The 23,724-nt window shown below is 44.5% G+C and overlaps 1 protein-coding gene across 1 annotated transcript in view; it reads left to right on the top strand.

Annotated features, from left to right (window-relative positions):
- The window catches only part of LOC306918574 (NACHT, LRR and PYD domains-containing protein 12-like), a 43,590-nt gene extending 24,491 nt beyond the window's left edge, over positions 1-19,099 (top strand). Inside the window, exons 9-15 of the mRNA XM_079531467.1 lie at positions 3,744-4,278; positions 6,433-6,495; positions 6,862-7,076; positions 8,840-9,087; positions 13,864-13,995; positions 15,853-15,994; positions 18,103-19,099. Coding sequence (XP_079387593.1) covers positions 3,744-4,278; positions 6,433-6,495; positions 6,862-7,076; positions 8,840-9,087; positions 13,864-13,995; positions 15,853-15,994; positions 18,103-18,482 — 1,715 coding nt within the window. The 3' untranslated portion in view covers positions 18,483-19,099. The remainder of the gene's footprint in view (positions 1-3,743; positions 4,279-6,432; positions 6,496-6,861; positions 7,077-8,839; positions 9,088-13,863; positions 13,996-15,852; positions 15,995-18,102) is intronic.
- The last annotated feature ends 4,625 nt before the right edge of the window (positions 19,100-23,724 follow it).

Here is a 23,724-nt window from a genome sequence, read left to right as displayed (position 1 = left end):
GCCCGTCTAGAGTTTAAATGGACAGGTATCAGTCAACAGGCCCGTCTAGAGTTTAAATGGACAGGTATCAGTCAACAGGCCCGTCTAGAGTTTAAATGGACAGGTATCAGTCAACAGGCCCGTCTACAGTTTAAATGGACAGGCATCAGTCAACAGGCCCGTCTAGAGTTTAAATGGACAGGTATCAGTCAACAGGCCCGTCTAGAGTTTAAATGGACAGGTGTCAGTCAACAGGCCCGTCTAGAGTTTAAATGGACAGGTGTCAGTCAACAGGCCCGTCTAGAGTTTAAATGGACAGGTGTCAGTCAACAGGCCCGTCTAGAGTTTAAATGGACAGGTATCAGTCTAAAAGGAGACATGGAAGAGGAAGGATGATGTCATAGTGATGTCACGACTAGACCTGGGCACAATATAGAGAATAGCTGATCTACAAGCTCACAATGCGTTGTACTCTATTGTAATTGTATCTCTCTCTCTCTCTCTCTCTCTCTCTCTCTCTCTCTCTGTGTCTCTCTCTCTCTCTCTGTGTCTCTCTCTCTCTCTCTCTCTCTCTCTCTCTCTCTGTCTCTGTCTCTCTCTCTGTCTCTCTCTGTCTCTGTCTCTGTCTCTGTCTGTCTCTCTGTCTCTCTGTCTCTCTGTCTGTCTGTCTGTCTGTCTGTCTGTCTGTCTGTCTGTCTGTCTGTCTGTCTGTCTGTCTGTCTGTCTGTCTGTCTGTCTGTCTGTCTCTCTCTCTCTCTCTCTCTCTCTCTCTCTCTCTCTCTCTCTCTCTCTCTCTCTCTCTCTCTCTCTCTCTCTCTCTCTCTCTCTCTCTCTCTCTCTCTCTCTCTCTCTCTCTCTCTCTCTCTCTCTCTCTCTCTCTCTCTCTCTCAATTCAATTCAATTCAATTAGCTTTTTTGGCATGAATGTAATAGCTACAGTATTGCCAAAGCATGAAATTTAACAAAAGAACAAAACTAAATAAAATAAAAATATAACAGAAAACAAGCAGAGATAGAACATTAACTTTCACAATACAATATGAAAATACTGTCATACCGGTCAAAATGTACAGTATTAAATGTGTGTGTGTGTGTGTGTGTGTGTGTGTGTGTGTGTGTGTGTGTGTGTGTGTGTGTGTGTGTGTGTGTGTGTGTGTGTGTGTGTGTGTGTGTGTGTGTGTGTGTGTGTGTGTCGAGATGGTTCGTGTCAAGATAATAGTCACATTGTGTATATTTGTCCTATGTGTCCCTCATTTTGTGACATGCAGTCACATACTGTGCAGCCAGATGTGCTGCAGGTCCTTCTCCTAATACAATGAGTTGTTTGTCATTGTCATGTAGCTCTTTAAAATTTGGGATCAACAACTCAAATCTATTAAAATATTCGGTTCTTATATTATTATATTTATTACATTTTAATAGAAAGTGTGTCTCAGTCTCTACCTCAGCTGAGGTACAATGACCACACACTCTCTGTTCTGGAGGTAGGTAGGACTTCTTGTGGCGTCCTTTCTGTGGTCACTCACTCTGTATTTGGTCAAGATCTGTCTCTGCTTTTTATTTGACCGAAAACAGATACTCAGCCAGTTTATATTCATGTTTTAGGGCCAGATAACAATTAAGTTTGTTTTGAGTTTTGGTTTGATTAGTCCAATGTTCCAGATAGGTGTCTTTTATTAGTTTACAAATTTGGTTGACTCTGATTAGTGGTTGTGAAGCAGTGCTGGTCTGAGGTTGAGGCTGGACACTGTTGTTGGGTTGTGAGTGATCAATAAGTCCAAGGACTAGTTGGCAGAAGGGACTCTTTTGGGGTTTCATCTCCTGGGATTACAGGGCCTGGAATCCCAGGCTGTCTTGGGGGCTTGATTTAAGGTGTAACCAAAATTTGAGTGTTCTTTTTCTAATGTTAATAATTAATGGGTAACGGCCTAATTCTGCCCTGCATGCATTGGTTGGTGTTTTTCTTTGGATGTTTAATATGGACCTACAGAATTCTGCATGCAGGGTTTCTGTGGTATGTTTGTCCCATCTAGTGTAGTCCTGGTGACTGAGTGGACCCCAAACCTCACTGCCATAGAGAGCGATTGGTTGGATAATGCTGTCAAATATTTTCATCCAAATTCTAACAGGGATATCAATTTTATAAAATGTTCTCTTAATAGCATAAAATGCTCTACATGCTTTCTCCTTTAGTGCATTCACTGCCATACCAAAATTACCTGAGGCACTCATTTTTAGTCCCAGGTAGTCATAGTATAGGGTGTGTTCAAGTTGTGTGTTTCCTAATTTAAATTGGTATTTGGTTTCTTGAGATCTGGCCTTCTTTTGAAAAATCATGATTTTGGATTTATTTAAGTTGACTGTCAGGGCCCAGTTCCGACAGTACTGCTCCAGCAGGTCCAGGTGCTGCTGCAGTCCTTGTTGTGTGGGAGACAGCAACACCAGGTCGTCAGCATAGAGCAGGAATTTGACTTCCTTGTCATTAAGGGTTAGGCCAGGGGTTCCAGACTGCTCCAACAGTAATGCTAAATCATTAATGTAGAGACAGACTGTTGCCCTGAAAAACACCTCTCCCTTGAGTGAATAGATCCGTAAGTTTGTCACCAAGTTTCACTCCACATTTGTTATTCACATACATTGATTTAATTATGTCATACATTTTACCCCCTACACCAATTTGGATAATTTTGTAATATAATCCCTCTTGCCAAATGGAATCAAATGCCTTTTTAAAATCAATGAAACATGCAAAAATGTTACCCTTACTTTTTTGGTGAACGTGATTACTAATTAGTGTATGTAGGGTGTAAATATGGTCAGTGGTGCGGTGATTTGGTAGAAAGCCAATTTGCCCTTTACTCAGGACATTGTGTTCTGTAAGGAAGGCCAGCATCCGGGCATTAATGATGCTGCAAAACACCTTCCCCAGATTACTGCTCACACATATGCCTCGGTAATTGTAATTGTTTATCTCCACTCTTATATATTGGGGATATGAGCCCCCGGCTCCAGATCTCAGGAAAGCAACCTGATTGAAGGACGAGGTTGAACAACTTGAGCAGGGCCTGTTTGAGCTCGGGGCTGCTGTGCTTTAACATCTCTGACCTGATGCTGTCAGGGCCACATGCTTTGCCAGATTTAAGCTTTTTTATGTTGTCTTCTAATTCTTTCATTAAAATTGGATAGTCGAGGGGGTTCTGATTAGTTTTTATTGTTGATTCTAGGATTGCCAATTTGTCTCTAATTAGTTTTTGTTGGTGGTTGAGATCATTGGGTGATATTTCCTCATATAATTTTTCAAAATGGTCTTTCCAAATGTTTCCATTTTGTAATGCCAGGTTTTCTTTTTTGCTCTTTAAGTTGTTCCATCTCTCCCAGAACTGATTTTGGTTAATGGACTCCTCAATTTCCCTTAGTTTCTCTCTCTCTCTCTCTCTCTCTCTCTCTCTCTCTCTCTCTTTGTGTGTGTGTGTGTGTGTGTGTGTGTGTGTGTGTGTGTGTGTGTGTGTGTGTGTGTGTGTGTGTGTGTGTGTGTGTGTGTGTGTGTGTGTGTGTGTGTGTGTGTGTGTGTGTGTGTGTGTGTGTGTGTGTGTGTGTGTGTGTGTGCGCGTGCTATATAATATATGATTCAGTAAGGGGGGGGGGGGTACTGTTAAATATCATAACTGTGGTATTTTAGATACCGTACTGATAAACGTCAATGTTACATCTCTACTCAGTACTTTGTGATGTAGTGAAGTATTGTTTGTTGTTCTCTCCATCAGATGCCTTTCCTCTCACACTGGACACAAACACAACAGGCCCAACGCTCTCTCTGTCTGAGAACAACAGAAAGGTGACAGGGACCAGTGAGCCTCAGAGCTATCCAGACCATCCAGACAGATTTCAGTACCATCCACAGGTTCTGTGCAGAGAGGGTCTGAATGGATGCTGGTACGGCGAGGTAGAGTGGAGTGGACTGGTTGTTATAGGAGGGACTTCCAGAAGAATCACCAGGAGAGGAGCGGGGCATGACGCTCTGCTTGGAGCCAATGACCTGTCCTGGAGTCTGGACTGTGAGGATGAAGACAACATATACGCTGTCCGTCACAATAAGAAGAGAACCGTCCTCCTTGTCCGTCCCTCTGGCTCCAACAGAGTAGCAGTGTATGTGGACCGTCCTGCTGGCCGTCTGTCCTTCTACAGAGTGTCCTCTGAGACACACACACACCTGTACACCTTCCAGACCACCTTCACTGAGACCCTCTATGCTGGGTTCTGGGTGGGGCCTGACTCCTCAGTGTCTTTGTGTCAGATAGAGTAAGTGGAACACACACACACGCACACACACACACACACACACACACACACACACACACACACACACACACACACACACACACACACACACACACACACACACACACACACACACGTGTTACTGTTTTATAGATCTGATATTTTTATAACATAACATATAGATGTTTTATAGATCTGATATTTTCAGCGTTTATAACATCTTCATAACATGTAGATGTTTTATAGATCAGATATTTTCAGCGTTTATAACATCTTCATAACATGTAGATGTTTTATAGATCAGATATTTTCATTGTGTTGTAACATGATCTATAAGGTGTTGCACATGTTTTATAGATCTGATATTTTCAGTGTTTATAATGTATCTATAACACTGGTTCTCAAACTTTTTCATGTCAAGGACCCCCAAATTAACACTAATCAGCCCCGTGGACCCCCTTTGAGAAGATATGCCAGGGACCCCCAAATTAACACTAATCAGCCCCGTGGACCCCCTTTGAGAAGATATGCCAGGGACCCCCAAATTAACACTAATCAGCCCCGTGGACCCCCTTTGAGAAGATATGCCAGGGACCCCCAAATTAACACTAATCAGCCCCGTGGACCCCCTTTGAGAAGATATGCCAGGGACCCCCAAATTAACACTAATCAGCCCCGTGGACCCCCTTTGAAAAGATATGCCAGGGACCCCCAAATTAACACTAATCAGCCCCGTGGACCCCCTTTGAGAAGATATGCCAGGGACCCCCAAATTAACACTAATCAGCCCCGTGGACCCCCTTTGAAAAGATATGCCAGGGACCCCCAAATTAACACTAATCAGCCCCGTGGACCCCCTTTGAAAATATATGCCAGGGACCCCCAAATTAACACTAATCAGCCCCGTGGACCCCCTTTGAAAAGATATGCCAGGGACCCCCAAATTAACACTAATCAGCCCCGCGGACCCCCTTTGAAAATACATGCCAGGGACCCCCATAAGAGAAGGTTTTTACGGCTCTAGCAGTGATTCTCAACCTGTTTAATTTCAAGGACCCCCAGTTTGACGTGCATTAGTCTACGGACCCCCATTTAATGGCATTTATATCTCTGGGACCCCCAATTTATATTGTAAAATCAATGTTAATTTAACTCTGAGAGTGTACAAATGGACCCGTTAGGGTCGATTTGGTTCCATTTGTACACTCTCAGAGTTACAGACCCATAAGGGGTCCATTTGGTCCCAAACTATCATTTGACCCCCTGAACTCCCTCAAGGACCCCTGGGGGACCCCGGACCCCACTTTTGGAACCACTGCTTTAGCTATTGAAAAATAGCACATCTACAAGCTCATAGCACGGCATCGAGTGCCGCAATACGAGCTTGTAGATCTGCTATTATATTTATTTTTTATTTTTTTCTGAAAACTGATTTAGAAGACATTTAGAAGACATTTAGAAGACATTTAGAAGACATTTAGAGGACATTTAGAGGACATTTAGAGGACATTTAGAAGACATTTAGAAGACATTTAGAGGACATTTGGAAGACATTTAGAAGACATTTAGAGGACATTTAGAGGACATTTAGAAGACATTTGGAAGACATTTAGAGGACATTTAGAGGACATTTAGAAGACATTTGGAAGACATTTGGAAGACATTTAGAGGACATTTAGAGGACATTTAGAAGACATTTAGAGGACATTTGGAGGACATTTGGAGGACATTTGGAGGACATTTGGAGGACATTTGGAGGACATTTGGAGGACATTTGGAGGACATTTAGAAGACATTTAGAAGACATTTAGAAGACATTTAGAGGACATTTAGAAGACATTTAGAGGACATTTAGAAGACATTTAGAAGACATTTAGAGGACATTTAGAAGACATTTAGAAGACATTTAGAAGACATGTGTAGAATCATTTCTCAGGTCAAAATATCTGAGTTATACTTACAGTAGTACTTACCAACATATCAAATCAAAGAGTTGTGCACTTGTAGATCAGCTATTTGGACTATTTTAAAATATTCTATAAGTAGTGTAAAATGTGCTCAAGTGGCTCAAATATTATAATCCCTAAAATCAAAGTGTGTGTGTGTGTGTGTGCGTGTGCGTGTGCGTGTGCGTGTGCGTGTGTGTGTGTGTGTGTGTGTGTGCGCGCGTTTCAGGCCGGTCGTTCCAACCAGTTTCTCCCCCGTCGTGCACACAGAACACACGACCACTGAATACAGGTCAGTTCTAACCCCTAACACACAGTTCCACTATTATAGCACCAAAAATCCCTTTCTGGCCAAAATGTACCATTTATACGTGTGGTGGGGGAGGGGGGGGGGGGCTCAGAGTGCTCCCACTAAGGAAAGTAGGCTTTCTAATGGGTTAAGGTTAAGGTTTGGGTGAGGGTTAGGTTTAGGGTTTAGGGCTAACGCTAACCTAACCCTAACCCTCATATGTGTCCCAGGTTCCCGTGCCCCGGGGCGAGGCTGTTCCAGTGCAGTGACACCAGGTTGGATTAGGGTTAGGTTTAGGTTTAGGGTTAGGGTTAGGGTTAGGTTTAGGGCTAACGCTAACCCTAACCCTAACCCTCATATGTGTCCCAGGTTCCAGTGCCCCGGGGCGGGGCTGTTCCAGTGCAGTGACACCAGGTTGGTGTTTGGAACATGGAGGGGAGGAGACGTTCTCTACAGGACTGTTCAGTGGGAGGAGAGATGTCTCCCGTCAACAGGAAGGACTCCCGCAGGTCCTCTGTTTGACATCCAGTGTCCTCAGAACGCTGTCTGCCAGCTACACCTGCCACACTGTGCCATCACACCTGGTGAGTCAGCTACACCTGCCACACTGTGCCATTACACCTGGTGATTCAGATTTTACGGGGGCCAGTTTCGAGTTGCAGCCATACGTAGGTGCCCTTTGAGAGCGGTTTTGAAGGAGTCAAGGGATGTCTTAATGACTGTTGGTAGGGCGTTCCACATTTTGCCACACTGTGAGATCACACCTGGTGAGTCAGCTACACCTGAATCGTCCAATCAGCTTTCTTGTTAACAGCTACAGTATAACAGATGTGGTGATTTTTTATTATTTTGGACTAGTTGAACTATTACAAATGTGTCACACAGGCTGTGAGCAAGCGCTCCACACACACACACACACACACACACACACACACACACACAGGCTGTGAGCGAGCGCTCCACACACACACACACACACAGGCTGTGAGCGAGCGCTCCACACACAGCCTGTGTGTGTGTGTGTGTGTGTGGAGAGCTCGCTCACAGCCTGTGTGTGTGTGGAGCACTCGCTCATAGCCTGTGTGTGTGTGTGTGTGTGTGTGTGTGTGTGTGTGTGTGTGTGTGTGTGTGTGTGTGTGTGTGTGTGTGTGTGTGTGTGTGTGTGTGTGTGTGTGTGTGTGTGTGGAGCGCTCGCTCACAGCCTGTGTGTGTGTGTGTGTGTGTGTGTGTGTGTGTGTGGAGCGCTCCACACACACACACACACACACACACAGGCTGTGAGCGAGCGCTCCACACACACACACACAGGCTGTGAGCGAGCGCTCCACACACACACACACAGGCTGGGAGCGAGCACTCCACACACACACAGGCTGTGAGCGAGCGCTCCACACACACACACAGTCTATGAGCGAGCGCTCCACACACACACACACAGGCTGTCAGCGAGCGCTCCACACACACAGGCAGTGAGCGAGCGCTCCACACACACACACAGGCTATGAGCGAGCGCTCCACACACACACACAGGCTATGAGCGAGCGCTCCACACACACAGGCTGTGAGCGAGCGCTCCACACACACACACACAGGCTGTGAGCGAGCGCTCCACACACACACACACACACAGGCTGTGAGCGAGCGCTCCATACACACACACACAGGCTATGAGCGAGCGCTCCACACACACAGGCTGTGAGCGAGCGCTCCACACACACACACACAGGCTGTGAGCGAGCGCTCCACACACACACACACACACAGGCTGTCAGCGAGCGCTCCACACACACAGGCAGTGAGCGAGCGCTCCACACACACACACAGGCTGTCAGCGAGCGCTCCACACACACAGGCAGTGAGCGAGCGCTCCACACACACACACAGGCTATGAGCGAGCGCTCCACACACACACACACACAGGCTGTGAGCGAGCACTCCACACACACACACAGGCAGTGAGCGAGCGCTCCACACACACACACAGGCTATGAGCGAGCGCTCCACACACACACACACAGGCTGTGAGCGAGCGCTCCACACACACACACACACAGGCTGTGAGCGAGCGCTCCACACACACACACACACAGGCTTTGAGCGAGCGCTCCACACACACACACAGGCTGTGAGCGAGCGCTCCACACACACACACACACACACACACACACACACACACAGGCAGTGAGCGAGCGCTCCACACACACACAGGCTGTGAGTGAGTGCTCCACACACACACACACAGGCTATATGAGCGAGCGCTCCACACACACACAATTTTTTTGTAGAAGTGTTGTGTCTGATTCTCACGTCCTCACAGTATAATAGAATGACAGGATTCTTTCCACAGGTGATGTGGACCTTTGTGTGGCCAACGTCACAGATGGCGCAGCGTACCTCTTGGAGCCACAGAAAGTGACCCAGACGCACGTGGTTTTAAACGTGGACCACCTGTCTCTGTATGGACTCCTGTGGAAGAAGATTAAGGAGTATTTCTGTCCAATATCTGGTCAAGTTCTGCTGTTCCTTCAACCTCCAGGACGTCGAACACGGAAACTCAGTGTATTGATGCTGCCTGGAAATGCGGATCTCGACAAGGTAAATATATATATTATCTGTTATGTAGTTATTCAGGTTACGTGAAGTTCAATTCAGATTTTGAACAGACATCTGTAGGTGTGGACAAACATCCAGTCTAGTCTGTAGGTGTAGACCAGGGGTTCTCAACCCGTGGGTCACGACCCCTCGAGGGGTCGCCAAATTATTTTGGAGGGTCCCCAAAGTTTTTTTTTCTTATTTTTTTTGCAACTGAGTGGCTGTAAAGTGGAAATGAAGAGTTTACATATAGTACACATAGTACATGCATACACCTTCCCTAATGATTATGGTTTCAGTATTTATTTATGGACAGACAGACAGACAGACAGACAGACAGACAGACAGACAGACAGACAGACAGACAGTCTAGTCTGTAGGTGTAGACAGACAGACAGACAGACAGGCAGACAGTCTAGTCTGTAGGTGTAGACAGACAGACAGACAGACAGACAGGCAGACAGTCTAGTCTGTAGGTGTAGACAGACAGACAGACAGACAGACAGACAGTCTAGTCTGTAGGTGTAGACAGACAGACAGACAGACAGACAGTCTAGTCTGTAGGTGTAGACAGACAGACAGACAGACAGACAGGCAGACAGTCTAGTCTGTAGGTGTAGACAGACAGACAGACAGACAGACAGACAGTCTAGTCTGTAGGTGTAGACAGACAGACAGACAGGCAGACAGTCTAGTCTGTAGGTGTAGACAGACAGACAGACAGACAGGCAGACAGACAGTCTAGTCTGTAGGTGTAGACAGACAGACAGAAAGACAGACAGACAGACAGACAGACAGTCTAGTCTAGTCTAGTCTAGTCTAGTCTAGTCTGTAGGTGAAGACATTCTATTGTTGTGTCTGTAGGTGAAGACATTCTATTGATGTGTCTGTAGGTGAAGACATTCTATTGATGTGTCTGTAGGTGAAGACATTCTATTGATGTGTCTGTAGGTGAAGACATTCTATTGATGTGTCTGTAGGTGAAGACATTCTATTGATGTGTCTGTAGGTGAAGACATTCTATTGATGTGTCTGTAGGTGAAGACATTCTATTGATGTGTCTGTAGGTGAAGACATTCTATTGATGTGTCTGTAGGTGAAGACATTCTATTGATGTGTCTGTAGGTGAAGACATTCTATTGATGTGTCTGTAGGTGAAGACATTCTATTGATGTGTCTGTAGGTGAAGACATTCTATTGATGTGTCTGTAGGTGAAGACATTCTATTGATGTGTCTGTAGGTGAAGACATTCTATTGATGTTTCTGTAGGTGAAGACATTATATTGATGTGTCTGTAGGTGAAGACATTCTATTGATGTGTATGTAGGTGAAGACATTCTATTGATGTGTCTGTAGGTGAAGACATTCTATTGTTGTGTATGTAGGTGAAGACATTCTATTGTTGTGTCTGTAGGTGAAGACATTCTATTGATGTGTCTGTAGGTGAAGACATTCTATTGATGTGTCTGTAGGTGAAGACATTATATTGATGTGTCTGTAGGTGAAGACATTCTATTGATGTGTCTGTAGGTGAAGACATTCTATTGATGTGTCTGTAGGTGAAGACATTCTATTGATGTGTCTGTAGGTGAAGACATTATATTGATGTGTCTGTAGGTGAAGACATTATATTGATGTGTCTGTAGGTGAAGACATTCTATTGATGTGTATGTAGGTGAAGACATTCTATTGATGTGTCTGTAGGTGAAGACATTATATTGTTGTGTCTGTAGGTGAAGACATTCTATTGTTGTGTCTGTAGGTGAAGACATTCTATTGTTGTGTCTGTAGGTGAAGACATTCTATTGTTGTGTCTGTAGGTGAAGACATTCTATTGTTGTGTCTGTGTCATTGTAGGTGAAGACATTGGGCGATCAGCCAAAATAATAATAAACCACAATAATATGTTCAGCGAATGACAGCACTCACACCCAGATCCACTCTACTTTTGTCAGTGACGTTGTCTGTGCATGGCGCTGGTTGGCTGCTCGCTGAACGCCCAGTCTCTGGCAAATATGGAGACGACTTCCAGTTTTCGTCTCTCGCAGGAGTGAGGAGTTGTGTGTGTACAGACCGGTGCCTGTGTTTTGTGAAGACGGCAGTTGCCCATGTAAAGTTGCCCAGATAAGCAGTAAACAGTAGAGCCATTCTAGACAACGCCACGGACGACCGCGCCGGGGCATAGAGCGGCCGCGGAGCTAGTGGCAGCGGTGGCCGAACGGTTTGCGGAGCGGTCTTGATACCGGAAGGTCGCCAGTTCGTATCCCCGGACCGGCACGTTAAAATTACCACCGCTGAAGTGCCCTTGAGCAAGGCATTGAACCACTACCATGAAATGTTCTATGAGCAGGGCCTGGCTGTAAACAAGTATCTGATGCTTAGTCCAGTTACCCTGGGTAAATATAGTAACTTTGCTTTGTTTTGCTTTGCTGCTGAGACACCGCTTCCCGACTGTCACTTTACTGACGGCGTTGTCTTTCGAAGAGGAGCCGTTGTCCAGTATAAAGAGGAGGGTCGCTGTGGGTGAGCGAGTACGAGGGCTAGCTGCGGAGCTAACACACAAACACACCCACACACCAGAGGCGCCTGAGCCATTGAGCAAACGGAGCAGCTGCTCCAGCAGATTAAAATGAACCGTCGCACTGCACCCCCAATTCTAGATTGGGGGTGCAAGGCCTCGCATGCGCGAGGCCTCGCGCTATGCAGTGTTTTTTTTGTTTTGTGCGTTAAGAAACAATAATCGCATCGCAGCCCGTTCCGTCGCAGGTGATTTTTCACCTATTCCGTCGCAGTTGATTTTTCACCTATTTAAGCATTCTGTGCGGCGGCACCATTCGCACTACCCAAAAAGCGGCCCTGACATACACACACACACACACACACACACACACACACACACACACACACACACACACACACACACACACACACACACACAGACATGAATGTGCAGTAGCCTACCAATGCTTGTTAGCCCTGCAGTTAACCATGTGGGTCATGCTTTTAACAGAGCTAGAATCGTGCTAAGACACCCGACTCGGCCCGAAAAAACGCCATCAAATTTTGCGTGCACTGCGCGCGCGCATGAGTCCAAATCTGTGCTCCCCCACCTGGAAACAAAGTTAGGCGCCCCTGCCACACACACACACGCACGCCAGAGTGCACGCGCGCACACACACATCCACACACAAGCGCCAGGACGCTGTTTTCTTTCTTTTTCTTTTGGTTCTTATAGTGGTGCACGGCACCCGAGTTATTTTTGTTTATGGGTACAACCTGAAGTGGAGCTATGGTGTGAAGTGTGTGACATAAACTGAACTTTACGTTTATTTACATTTAATTCAATAATACAAACCTTAAACTGACTTTGTGTGTCGTTTGAACTTCTTGATTGTTGACTGTGGGTTGGGGTTGAAATCATTTATTGTATCATTTAAGTGTTATTGAAATGATTTAATCATTAATAACTGATTTATTATATTATATATATATTATATATTATTATTATTATTATATATATCCCTGAGTTAACAGGTAGGTTGTTGTATTCAAACAGTGACCTTTGTAGGGTTTCTCCTCCTGTGTCCAACTTTATTTGGGAAACCGCTACAACATTCTATTGTTGTGTCTGTGTCATTGTAGGTGAAGACCTTCTATTGTTGTGTCTGTAGGTGAAGACATTCTATTGTTGTGTCTGTGTCATTGTAGGTGAAGACATTCTATTGTTGTGTCTGTGTCTGTAGGTGAAGACATTCTATTGTTGTCTGTGTCTGTAGGTGAAGACATTCTATTGTTGTGTCTGTGTCTGTAGATGAAGACATTCTATTGTTGTGTCTGTGTCTGTAGGTGAAGACATTCTATTGTTGTGTCTGTGTCTGTAGGTGAAGACCTTCTATTGTTGTGTCTGTGTCTGTAGGTGAAGACATTCCATTGTTGTGTCTGTAGGTGAAGACATTCTATTGTTGTGTATGTGTCTGTAGGTGAAGACATTCTATTGTTGTGTCTGTAGGTGAAGACATTCTATTGTTGTGTATGTGTCTGTAGGTGAAGACATTCTATTGTTGTGTCTGTGTCTGTAGGTGAAGACCTTATATTGTTGTGTCTGTGTCTGTAGGTGAAGACATTCTATTGTTGTGTCTGTAGGTGAAGACATTCTATTGTTGTGTATGTGTCTGTAGGTGAAGACATTCTATTGTTGTGTCTGTCTGTAGGTGAAGACCTTCTATTGTTGTGTCTGTGTCTGTAGGTGAAGACATTCTATTGTTGTGTCTGTGTCTGTAGGTGAAAACATTCTATTGTTGTGTCTGTGTCTGTAGGTGAAGACCTTCTATTGTGTCTGTGTCTGTAGGTGAAGACATTCTATTGTTGTGTCTGTGTCTGTAGGTGAAAACATTCTATTGTTGTGTCTGTGTCTGTAGGTGAAGACCTTCTATTGTTGTGTCTGTGTCTGTAGGTGAAGACATTCTATTGTTGTGTCTGTGTCTGTAGGTGAAGACATTCTATTGTTGTGTCTGTGTCATTGTAGGTGAAGACATTCTATTGTTGTGTCTGTGTCATTGTAGGTGAAGACATTCTATTGTTGTGTCTGTGTCTGTAGGTGAAGACCTTCTATTGTTGTGTCTGTGTCTGTAGGTGAAGACCTTCTATTGTTGTGTCTGTGTCATTGTAGGTGAAGACCTTCTATTGTTGTGTCTGTGTCTGTAGGTGAAGACATTCTATTGTTGTGTCTGTGTCATTGTATGTGAAGACCTTCTATTGTTGTGTCTGTGTCATTGTAGGTGACGACGTTCTATGAAAAGTACAACAAGAAAGACATCCTGGAGAGCACCTCAGACTGTGATCTGACTCCAGACCTGCGCTACAGACTGCAATGTGCTTCACATTGTCTCAACCCCACCATCCATCCTGAGGTAGGGTAGGAGGATAGGGAACCCTAACCCTACTATTACACAGTAGTTGTTAGGGTAATATAGGGAACCCTACTATTACACAGTAGTTGTTATTAATATAGGGACCCTAACCCTACTATTACACAGTAGTTGTTAGGGTAATATAGGAACCCTAACCCTACTATTACACAGTAGTTGTTATAGTAATATAGGGACCCTAACCCTACTATTACACAGTAGTTGTTAGGGTAATATAGGAACCCTAACCCTACTATTACACAGTAGTTGTTATAGTAATATAGGGACCCTAATCCTACTATTACACAGTAGTTGTTATAGTAATATAGGGACCCTAACCCTACTATTACACAGTAGTTGTTATAGTAATATAGGGACCCTAACCCTACTATTACACAGTAGTTGTTATAGTAATATAGGGACCCTAACCCTACTATTACACAGTAGTTGTTATAGTAATATAGGGACCCTAACCCTACTATTACACAGTAGTTGTTATAGTAATATAGGGACCCTAACCCTACTATTACACAGTAGTTGTTAGGGTAATATAGGGACCCTAACCCTACTATTACACAGTAGTTGTTATAGTAATATAGGGACCCTAACCCTACTATTACACAGTAGTTGTTATTAATATAGGGACCCTAACCCTACTATTACACAGTAGTTGTTATAGTAATATAGGGACCCTAACCCTACTATTACACAGTAGTTGTTATAGTAATATAGGGACCCTAACCCTACTATTACACAGTAGTTGTTAGGGTAATATAGGAACCCTAACCCTACTATTACACAGTAGTTGTTATAGTAATATAGGGACCCTAACCCTACTATTACACAGTAGTTGTTAGGGTAATATAGGGACCCTAACCCTACTAATTACACAGTAGTTGTTAGGGTAATATAGGGACCCTAACCCTACTATTACACAGTAGTTGTTAGGGTAATATAGGGACCCTAACCCTACTAATACACAGTAGTTGTTATAGTAATATAGGGACCCTAACCCTACTATTACACAGTAGTTGTTATTAATATAGGGACCCTAACCCTACTATTACACAGTAGTTGTTATAGTAATATAGGGACCCTAACCCTACTATTACACAGTAGTTGTTAGGGTAATATAGGGACCCTAATCCTACTATTACACAGTAGTTGTTATAGTAATATAGGGACCCTAACCCTACTATTACACAGTAGTTATTAATATAGGGACCCTAACCCTACTATTACACAGTAGTTGTTATAGTAATATAGGGACCCTAACCCTACCATTACACAGTAGTTGTTATTAATATAGGGACCCTAACCCTACTATTACACAGTAGTTGTTATAGTAATATAGGGACCCTTAACCCTACTATTACACAGTAGTTGTTAGGGTAATATAGGGACCCTAACCCTACTATTACACAGTAGTTGTTATAGTAATATAGGGACCCTAACCCTACTATTACACAGTAGTTGTTATTAATATAGGGACCCTAACCCTACTATTACACAGTAGTTGTTATAGTAATATAGGGACCCTAACCCTACTATTACACAGTAGTTGTTAGGGTAATATAGGAACCCTAACCCTGCTATTACACAGTAGTTGTTATAGTAATATAGGGACCCTAACCCTACTATTACACAGTAGTTGTTATAGTAATATAGGGACCCTAACCCTACTATTACACAGTAGTTGTTATAGTAATATAGGGACCCTAACTCTACTATTACACAGTAGTTGTTATAGTAATATAGGGACCCTAACCCTACTATTACACAGTAGTTGTTATAGTAATATAGGGACCCTAACCCTACTATTACACAGTAGTTGTATCTAAAACTGGTCTCTGTTTTCAGAATGTGAAGTATCGTCTGAACTATGGACCAAATTACAATCCAACGTTTAAGGTGACGATGGATCGCGACGTAGAAGTCGCCTCGTTGGCAATCCTGGGACCTAAGAACCACCAGGTCTGGAAGGATGACATTGAACTGGAAGGTAAACATAGTTATTCTGTTTAATTTACTTATTAATAAACTTTAATGTTGAACTGCAAAGTGAACATAATTATTCACTGTAATTTAATGCAGTCAGGTATACTCGAGAGGTTAAACGCTGTGCTTATGTGGGTGAATACAGTGTTATGCAAGACCCATACGTCACACGCTGACGTGGCAATCAGCTGACCAACTGGGCGGGTATTTAAGCTCCCCTAAGTCTGTGTTCTTTCTGGTTATGCGTTCCTGGTTGTTATGCGTCATTTGCTGCTCCGATGCTATAAATCGATTGGGCGCTCTGATTTAATGGATTAAATAACCCCGGGCAATTAAAGTGTTACTGGTTAATGATGAAATGTAGCAGAGCCGAACGCCAAGATGAAATATTATATCCACACTTGTGTTCTCATTCTATAATAAATATTGGTTCAATCCATTCCTGAGTTATCTGACTTGTTATGGCCTGGCTCAAAGGTCACAACATTTAGCTGCATGGGGACCACCTGGAACCCCCTCAAGGACCACTGGTGGTCCCCGGACCACCTGGAACCCCCTCAAGGACCACTGGTGGTCCCCGGACCACCTGGAACCCCCTCAAGGACCACTGGTGGTCCCCGGACCACCTGGAACCCCTCAAGGACAATTTACAATTTAGGCATTTAGCAGACGCTCTTAATCCAAAGCGATTTGCATTAAGCAAGAACAAAAAGCATGGCAATACATCACATACATAAAAAGTAGTTATCATGAAACATGCGTAAGCTAAGAACGTAACAGTGGAATATCTATATAATGAAACTATACATATATACTGTACTATGCTATACATAATGTACTATGAAGTGTTATGACTACATACAATGCAATTCTAGTGCTGTCTACGTAACATGCTATCAGTCTGTATCAAATGCTATCTAATTCTACAAAAAGTGCTATCTAAGGGGGGTAGGGTAAGTGCTACGGGCCATTATGGTGGAGTCTGAAAAGGTGGGTTTTCAAATACGGCGGAAGATTGGGAGTGAGGCTGCAGTTCTGATTGTGATGGGAAGTGCATTCCATAGTTTTGGAGCCAGAAGGGAGAAGAGTTTGGGACGTGTGGAGCGTTGTCCCAAACTTAGTGAGGGTACTTCCAGCTTCCCTGCGTTGGCTGATCTGAGTGCGCGGGAGGGTTTGTAGGGTTCGATCAGACTTGCAAGATATGGGGGAGCCATACCTTTGGTTGCTTTGGATGCCAGCACCAGAGTTTTGTATTCTGTGCGGGCAGCGACCGGGAGCCAGTGGAGGGAGCGGAGAATGGGGAGGGGCAGCGACCGGGAGCCAATGGAGGGAGCGGAGAATGGGGAGGGGCAGCGACCGGGAGCCAGTGGGGGGAGCGGAGAATGGGGAGGGGCAGCGACCGGGAGCCAGTGGGGGGAGCGGAGAATGGGGAGGGGCAGCGACCGGGAGCCAGTGGAGGGAGCGGAGAATGGGGAGGGGCAGCGACCGGGAGCCAGTGGAGGGAGCGGAGAATGGGGAGGGGCAGCGACCGGGAGCCAATGGAGGGAGCGGAGAATGGGGAGGGGCAGCGACCGGGAGCCAGTGGGGGGAGCGGAGAATGGGGAGGGGCAGCGACCGGGAGCCAATGGAGGGAGCGGAGAATGGGGAGGGGCAGCGAACGGGAGCCAATGGAGGGAGCGGAGAATGGGGAGGGGCAGCGACCGGGAGCCAATGGAGGGAGCGGAGAATGGGGAGGGGCAGCGACCGGGAGCCAATGGAGGGAGCGGAGAAGGGGGAGGGGCAGCGACTGGGAGCAAATGGAGGGAGCGGAGAAGGGGGGAGACGTGTGAGAATTTTGTCTGGTTGAAGACCAAGCGAGCTGCAGCATTTTGGATCAGTTGGAGAGGCTTAAGTGCACATGCCGGTAGGCCAGTAAGGATGGAGTTACAATAGTCAAGTTTTGACAAGACTGTTGTCTGGATTAGGACCACCAGTGGTCCCCGGACCACCGGTGGTCCCCGGACCACCGGGGGTCCCCGGACCACTGGGGGTCCCCGGACCACTGGTTGAAAACCACTGATCTAAATGAATGCATATGAAGTGTAACTGAAAACAACATTGTTTCTCCTCCAGACGCCTCCGCCCCCAGTCCAGGCTCCGCCCCCAGTCCAGGCTCCGCCCCCAGTCCAGGCTCCGCCCCCAGCCAGCCAGACGCAACGACAGCGATGGTGCCGCGACAGGGAGCGGAGATGTTGCGCTCTGTGCGTTTAGGGTTCATCAAACGAGTGTCGGAGCCGGTGATCCATGCTCTGCTGGACAGACTGCTGGACGAGAACGTCCTCAACGACGCAGAGATGGACTCGGTCAGGCTGGAGAAGGGCAGGACGGAGAGAGCGCGGGAATTAATCGACATGGTGCGAAAGAAAAGCGACAAGGCATCGGCGAAGATGATCGCCGCGTTTCGCGAAGAGGATCCAACGCTTTACGACGACCTGGGTTTGAACCAACCTTGAGATCTGTCTCGGTTTAGACCTTTGATTGATTGAAACGCACGTACAAAACAAAAGATTGCACAATCGTAGCCAAAAAGAATGACAGAAACTAAACATCGAGCCACAGCAATTAACCCACTTCATCCATTGACCAATCAAAATCAAGCATTCGACCAAGCCGTGTAATGCATACAATGCATGCATACTGCATTCAGCAGTGTATTTCGGGTGGACATACTGGACACTGGACAGTGCCGCGCTATGAGCTTGTAGATCTGCTATTTTTCAATAGTTAAAGTATAACATAATGCTTAAAACCGTTCCCGTCCTGAATGGGTTAATCTCCTTTTTCCCCTCACTGTATATGTTTGTTTTTTCCTTTTTTACCTCCTTTCATGATGATTTCCTGTTTTTGGCTTTATAGAAGTGTTTATTTGTACGTCTCTAAATGTTATGATGAATTGAACAAGGTGGACCCTCTTGTAAACAAGTGTAATGCTTTATGGTGTTGTCCACCCACAGTTAACAGTCTTTGTATTGTGTTGTGCTTGAAATTACAATTACAATTTAGGCATTTAGCAGACGCTCTTAATCCAGAGCGATTTACATTAGGCAAGAACAAAATAAATGTACTGTAATTCTCCAATCTGTTAATAAATACTTAAATCAATCAATCAATGAATTCAGTGAAGCTGGGCAGCTTGTGTGTGTGGGAACCACGTCTGTGTTCAGGTCCATGGGCCTACGGGCCGTCTTTGGCCAGTTTCATGTGTAGATAACCCAGTCATATGTATAATATACAGCTCCATCGCAATGAATTAGAATATTTTGTAAAAGTTAATTTTCTTCTGTAATATAATTCAAAAAGTGAAACTTTCATAATCATAAATAATGTTATATTCTTTAAATCAACAATAAAACATTTATTATACAGTTTTATTAAATAATGTTTTATAATCATTTTGTTCAACAATCTCAGACCCAAAACTAGAAAAAGTGCCCTTCTGGGCACAGGTCTCCACCAGGAGGATAGGAGTGTGTGTGTGTGATGTTTGGCAAAATGTTTAGGAGCAATATAAACGTGTGTGTGTGTGTATGTGTGTGTGTGTGTGTGTCGCGGCTTGGCCTGTTGTAGCGCCACCATGAGGCTGATTTTAAAATGGTCAAGTGGCATTTCTTCCAAAGCCTAGTGGGAATATGCATGCACAGTTTCACCACAATCGGACGCTGCGTTGAGTAGTTGTGGCGATTTGTACAAAACGGGTACAAAGCGGGCTACTCCTGAAAAGGTTAGAAGCCAATCGTAGCCAATGAGGGTGGATTATGAGAAATCAAACAAACCCGTCTTGATCACATGACTATGGAGAGCATGTGTACCGATATGCGTGAAATTTGGATAAAATCTGAAGGAGTAAAATTAGAAAATGTGTTTTACATATGTCGGCCTCCTGGTGGCGCTATAAAGAGCAGATGTGAAAAATTCCAGGCAAAGGTTTTTCTTTGGCCTCTAGGGAGTTGGCATACTCAAGTTATCCACAGATCCGTGCAGTTAGAGGTAAAAACACTTTTCGGCCAGTTATAGCGCCACCATGAGGCTGAGTTGAAAATGTTCATGTGGCATTTCTTCCTCGGCCTAGTGGGAATGTGCGTGCACAATTTCACGGAAATCACACAATGTGTTCATGATTTGCAGCATTTTGTTTGAAACTGAGCACTCCTGCAAACTTTGGAAGCCAATCTTAGCCAATCAGGATGGAGTCTGAGAAATCTGAAAGACACGTTTCATTGAATGGCTCTAGAGAGACTGTGTACCAATTTGCGTGATGTTTGGACAAAATATGTAGGTGTAATGTCCAAAAACTTGTTTTGCACAAAGCGGCCTCCTGGTGGCGCTATAACAGGCCGTTCTGGAAATTTTGGGGCAGAGGTTTATCGTTGGCATCCAGGGAGTGCGTGTGCAAAAGTTGGCATTGACCGGGTTAACGGTGCCGGAGATTAGCTGTTCACAGACGGACACACGGACGGACGGACACACGGACACACGGACACACGGACGGACGGACGGAGTGCAAAACATACTCTCTCCCCATGCCTTCGGCCTGGTGGAGACAACTAAAGAATATTGTTGTCGTCGGATTAGATTTGCTCCACAATTCCATATTGGTGTTGGTACCATTAGGAGAGATAACATGACGTTGGTACCATTAGGAGAGATAACATGGTGTTGGTACCATTAGGAGAGATAACATGATGTCGGTACCATTAGGAGAGATAACATGGTGTTGGTACCATTAGGAGAGATAACATGATGTCGGTACCATTAGGAGAGATAACATGGTGTTGGTACCATTAGGAGAGATAACATGATGTTGGTACCATTAGGAGAGATAACATGGTGTTGGTACCATTAGGAGAGATAACATGGTGTTGGTACCATTAGGAGAGATAACATGATGTTGGTACAATTAGGAGAGATAACATGATGTTGGTACCATTAGGAGAGATAACATGGTGTTGGTACCATTAGGAGAGATAACATGGTGTTGGTACCATTAGGAGAGATAACATGGTGTTGGTACCATTAGGAGAGATAACATGGTGTTGGTACCATTAGGAGAGATAACATGGTGTTGGTACCATTAGGAGAGATAACATGATGTTGGTACCATTAGGAGAGATAACACATGATGTTGGTACCATTAGGAGAGATAACATGATGTTGGTACCATTAGGAGAGATAACATGATGTTGGTACCATTAGGAGAGATAACATGATGTTGGTACCATTAGGATAGATAACATGTTGGTACCATTAGGAGAGATAACATGATGTTGGTACCATTAGGAGAGATAACATGATGTTGGTACCATTAGGAGAGATAACATGGTGTTGGTACCATTAGGAGAGATAACATGATGTTGGTACCATTAGGAGAGATAACATGGTGTTGGTACCATTAGGAGAGATACCATGATGTTGGTACCATTAGGAGAGATAACATGGTGTTGGTACCATTAGGATAGATAACACATGATGTTGGTACCATTAGGAGAGATAACATGATGTTGGTACCATTAGGAGAGATAACATGGTGTTGGTACCATTAGGATAGATAACACATGATGTTGGTACCATTAGGAGAGATAACATGGTGTTGGTACCATTAGGAGAGATAACATGATGTTGGTACCATTAGGAGAGATAACATGATGTTGGTACCATTAGGAGAGATAACATGGTGTTGGTACCATTAGGAGAGATAACATGATGTTGGTACCATTAGGAGAGATGACATGGTGTTGGTACCATTAGGAGAGATAACATGATGTTGGTACCATTAGGAGAGATAACATGATGTTGGTACCATTAGGAGAGATGACATGGTGTTGGTACCATTAGGAGAGATAACATGATGTTGGTACCATTAGGAGAGATAACATGGTGTTGGTACCATTAGGAGAGATAACATGATGTTGGTACCATTAGGAGAGATAACATGATGTTGGTACCATTAGGAGAGATAACATGGTGTTGGTACCATTAGGAGAGATAACATGGTGGTACCATTAGGAGAGATAACATGGTGTTGGTACCATTAGGAGAGATAACATGGTGTCGGTACCATTAGGAGAGATAACACATGATGTTGGTACCATTAGGAGAGATAACATGATGTTGGTACCATTAGGATAGATAACATGTTGGTACCATTAGGATAGATAACATGTTGGTACCATTAGGAGAGATAACATGATGTTGGTACCATTAGGAGAGATAACATGGTGTTGGTACCATTAGGAGAGATAACATGGTGTTGGTACCATTAGGAGAGATAACATGATGTTGGTACCATTAGGAGAGATAACATGGTGTTGGTACCATTAGGAGAGATACCATGATGTTGGTACCATTAGGAGAGATAACATGGTGTTGGTACCATTAGGATAGAAAACATGATGTTGGTACCATTAGGAGAGATACCATGATGTCGGTACCATTAGGAGAGATAACATGGTGTTGGTACCATTAGGATAGAAAACATGATGTTGGTACCATTAGGAGAGATAACATGGTGTCGGTACCATTAGGAGAGATAACATGGTGTCGGTACCATTAGGAGAGATAACATGATGTCGGTACCATTAGGAGAGATAACATGATGTCGGTACCATTAGGAGAGATAACATGATGTCGGTACCATTAGGAGAGATAACATGGTGTCGGTACCATTAGGAGAGATAACATGGTGTTGGTACCATTAGGAGAGATAACATGATGTTGGTACCATTAGGAGAGATGACATGGTGTTGGTACCATTAGGAGAGATAACATGATGTTGGTACCATTAGGAGAGATAACATGATGGTGGTACCATTAGGAGAGATAACATGATGTTGGTACCATTAGGAGCGATAACATGGTGTTGGTACCATTAGGAGAGATACCATGATGTTGGTACCATTAGGAGAGATAACATGGTGTTGGTACCATTAGGATAGATAACACATGATGTTGGTACCATTAGGAGAGATAACATGATGTTGGTACCATTAGGAGAGATAACATGGTGTTGGTACCATTAGGAGAGATAACATGATGTTGGTACCATTAGGAGAGATAACATGATGTCGGTACCATTAGGATAGAAAACATGATGTCGGTACCATTAGGAGAGATAACATGATGTCGGTACCATTAGGAGAGATAACATGATGTCGGTACCATTAGGAAAGATAACATGATGTCGGTACCATTAGGAGAGATAACATGGTGTCGGTACCATTAGGAGAGATAACATGGTGTTGGTACCATTAGGAGAGATAACATGATGTTGGTACCATTAGGAGAGATGACATGGTGTTGGTACCATTAGGAGAGATAACGGAGGGTTACACGGCAACGCTCTAGCGGGGCAGAGTGGGTGACCAGCTATGTCTGCACACTTCATCCGTCTGCATGTGAAGAGAGGACAGAGCTCAATCACCTGATTGAGATGTGCCCCTGAGAGAACCTTGGGGAGAAGGTTGGGTCGAGGTGTAAAACTACTCCATCACCCGGCCGAGCTTGTTATGGGTTGACAGAGCTCGCAACTCCCACATTTCTCCTTGCAGACGTGACAGCCAACAATACTGCTGTCTTGAGTGACAGTATGTCAGGCTCACTGACTATATGATTTTAAAGGGGGCTCCTCATGGAGCCTCCGGGGCCAACAGCCTGGCCCCCAAATGGGACTGGTGGGGCCCTAACCTGAGCTCCTCTGAG

The sequence above is a fragment of the Electrona antarctica genome, assembly GCF_951216825.1.
Source record: "Electrona antarctica genome assembly, contig: scaffold_247, whole genome shotgun sequence".
Classification (NCBI taxonomy): Eukaryota; Metazoa; Chordata; class Actinopteri; order Myctophiformes; family Myctophidae; genus Electrona; species Electrona antarctica.
Note: the sequence above shows the minus strand (reverse complement) of the source record. Positions and strands in the feature narration are given on the sequence as shown.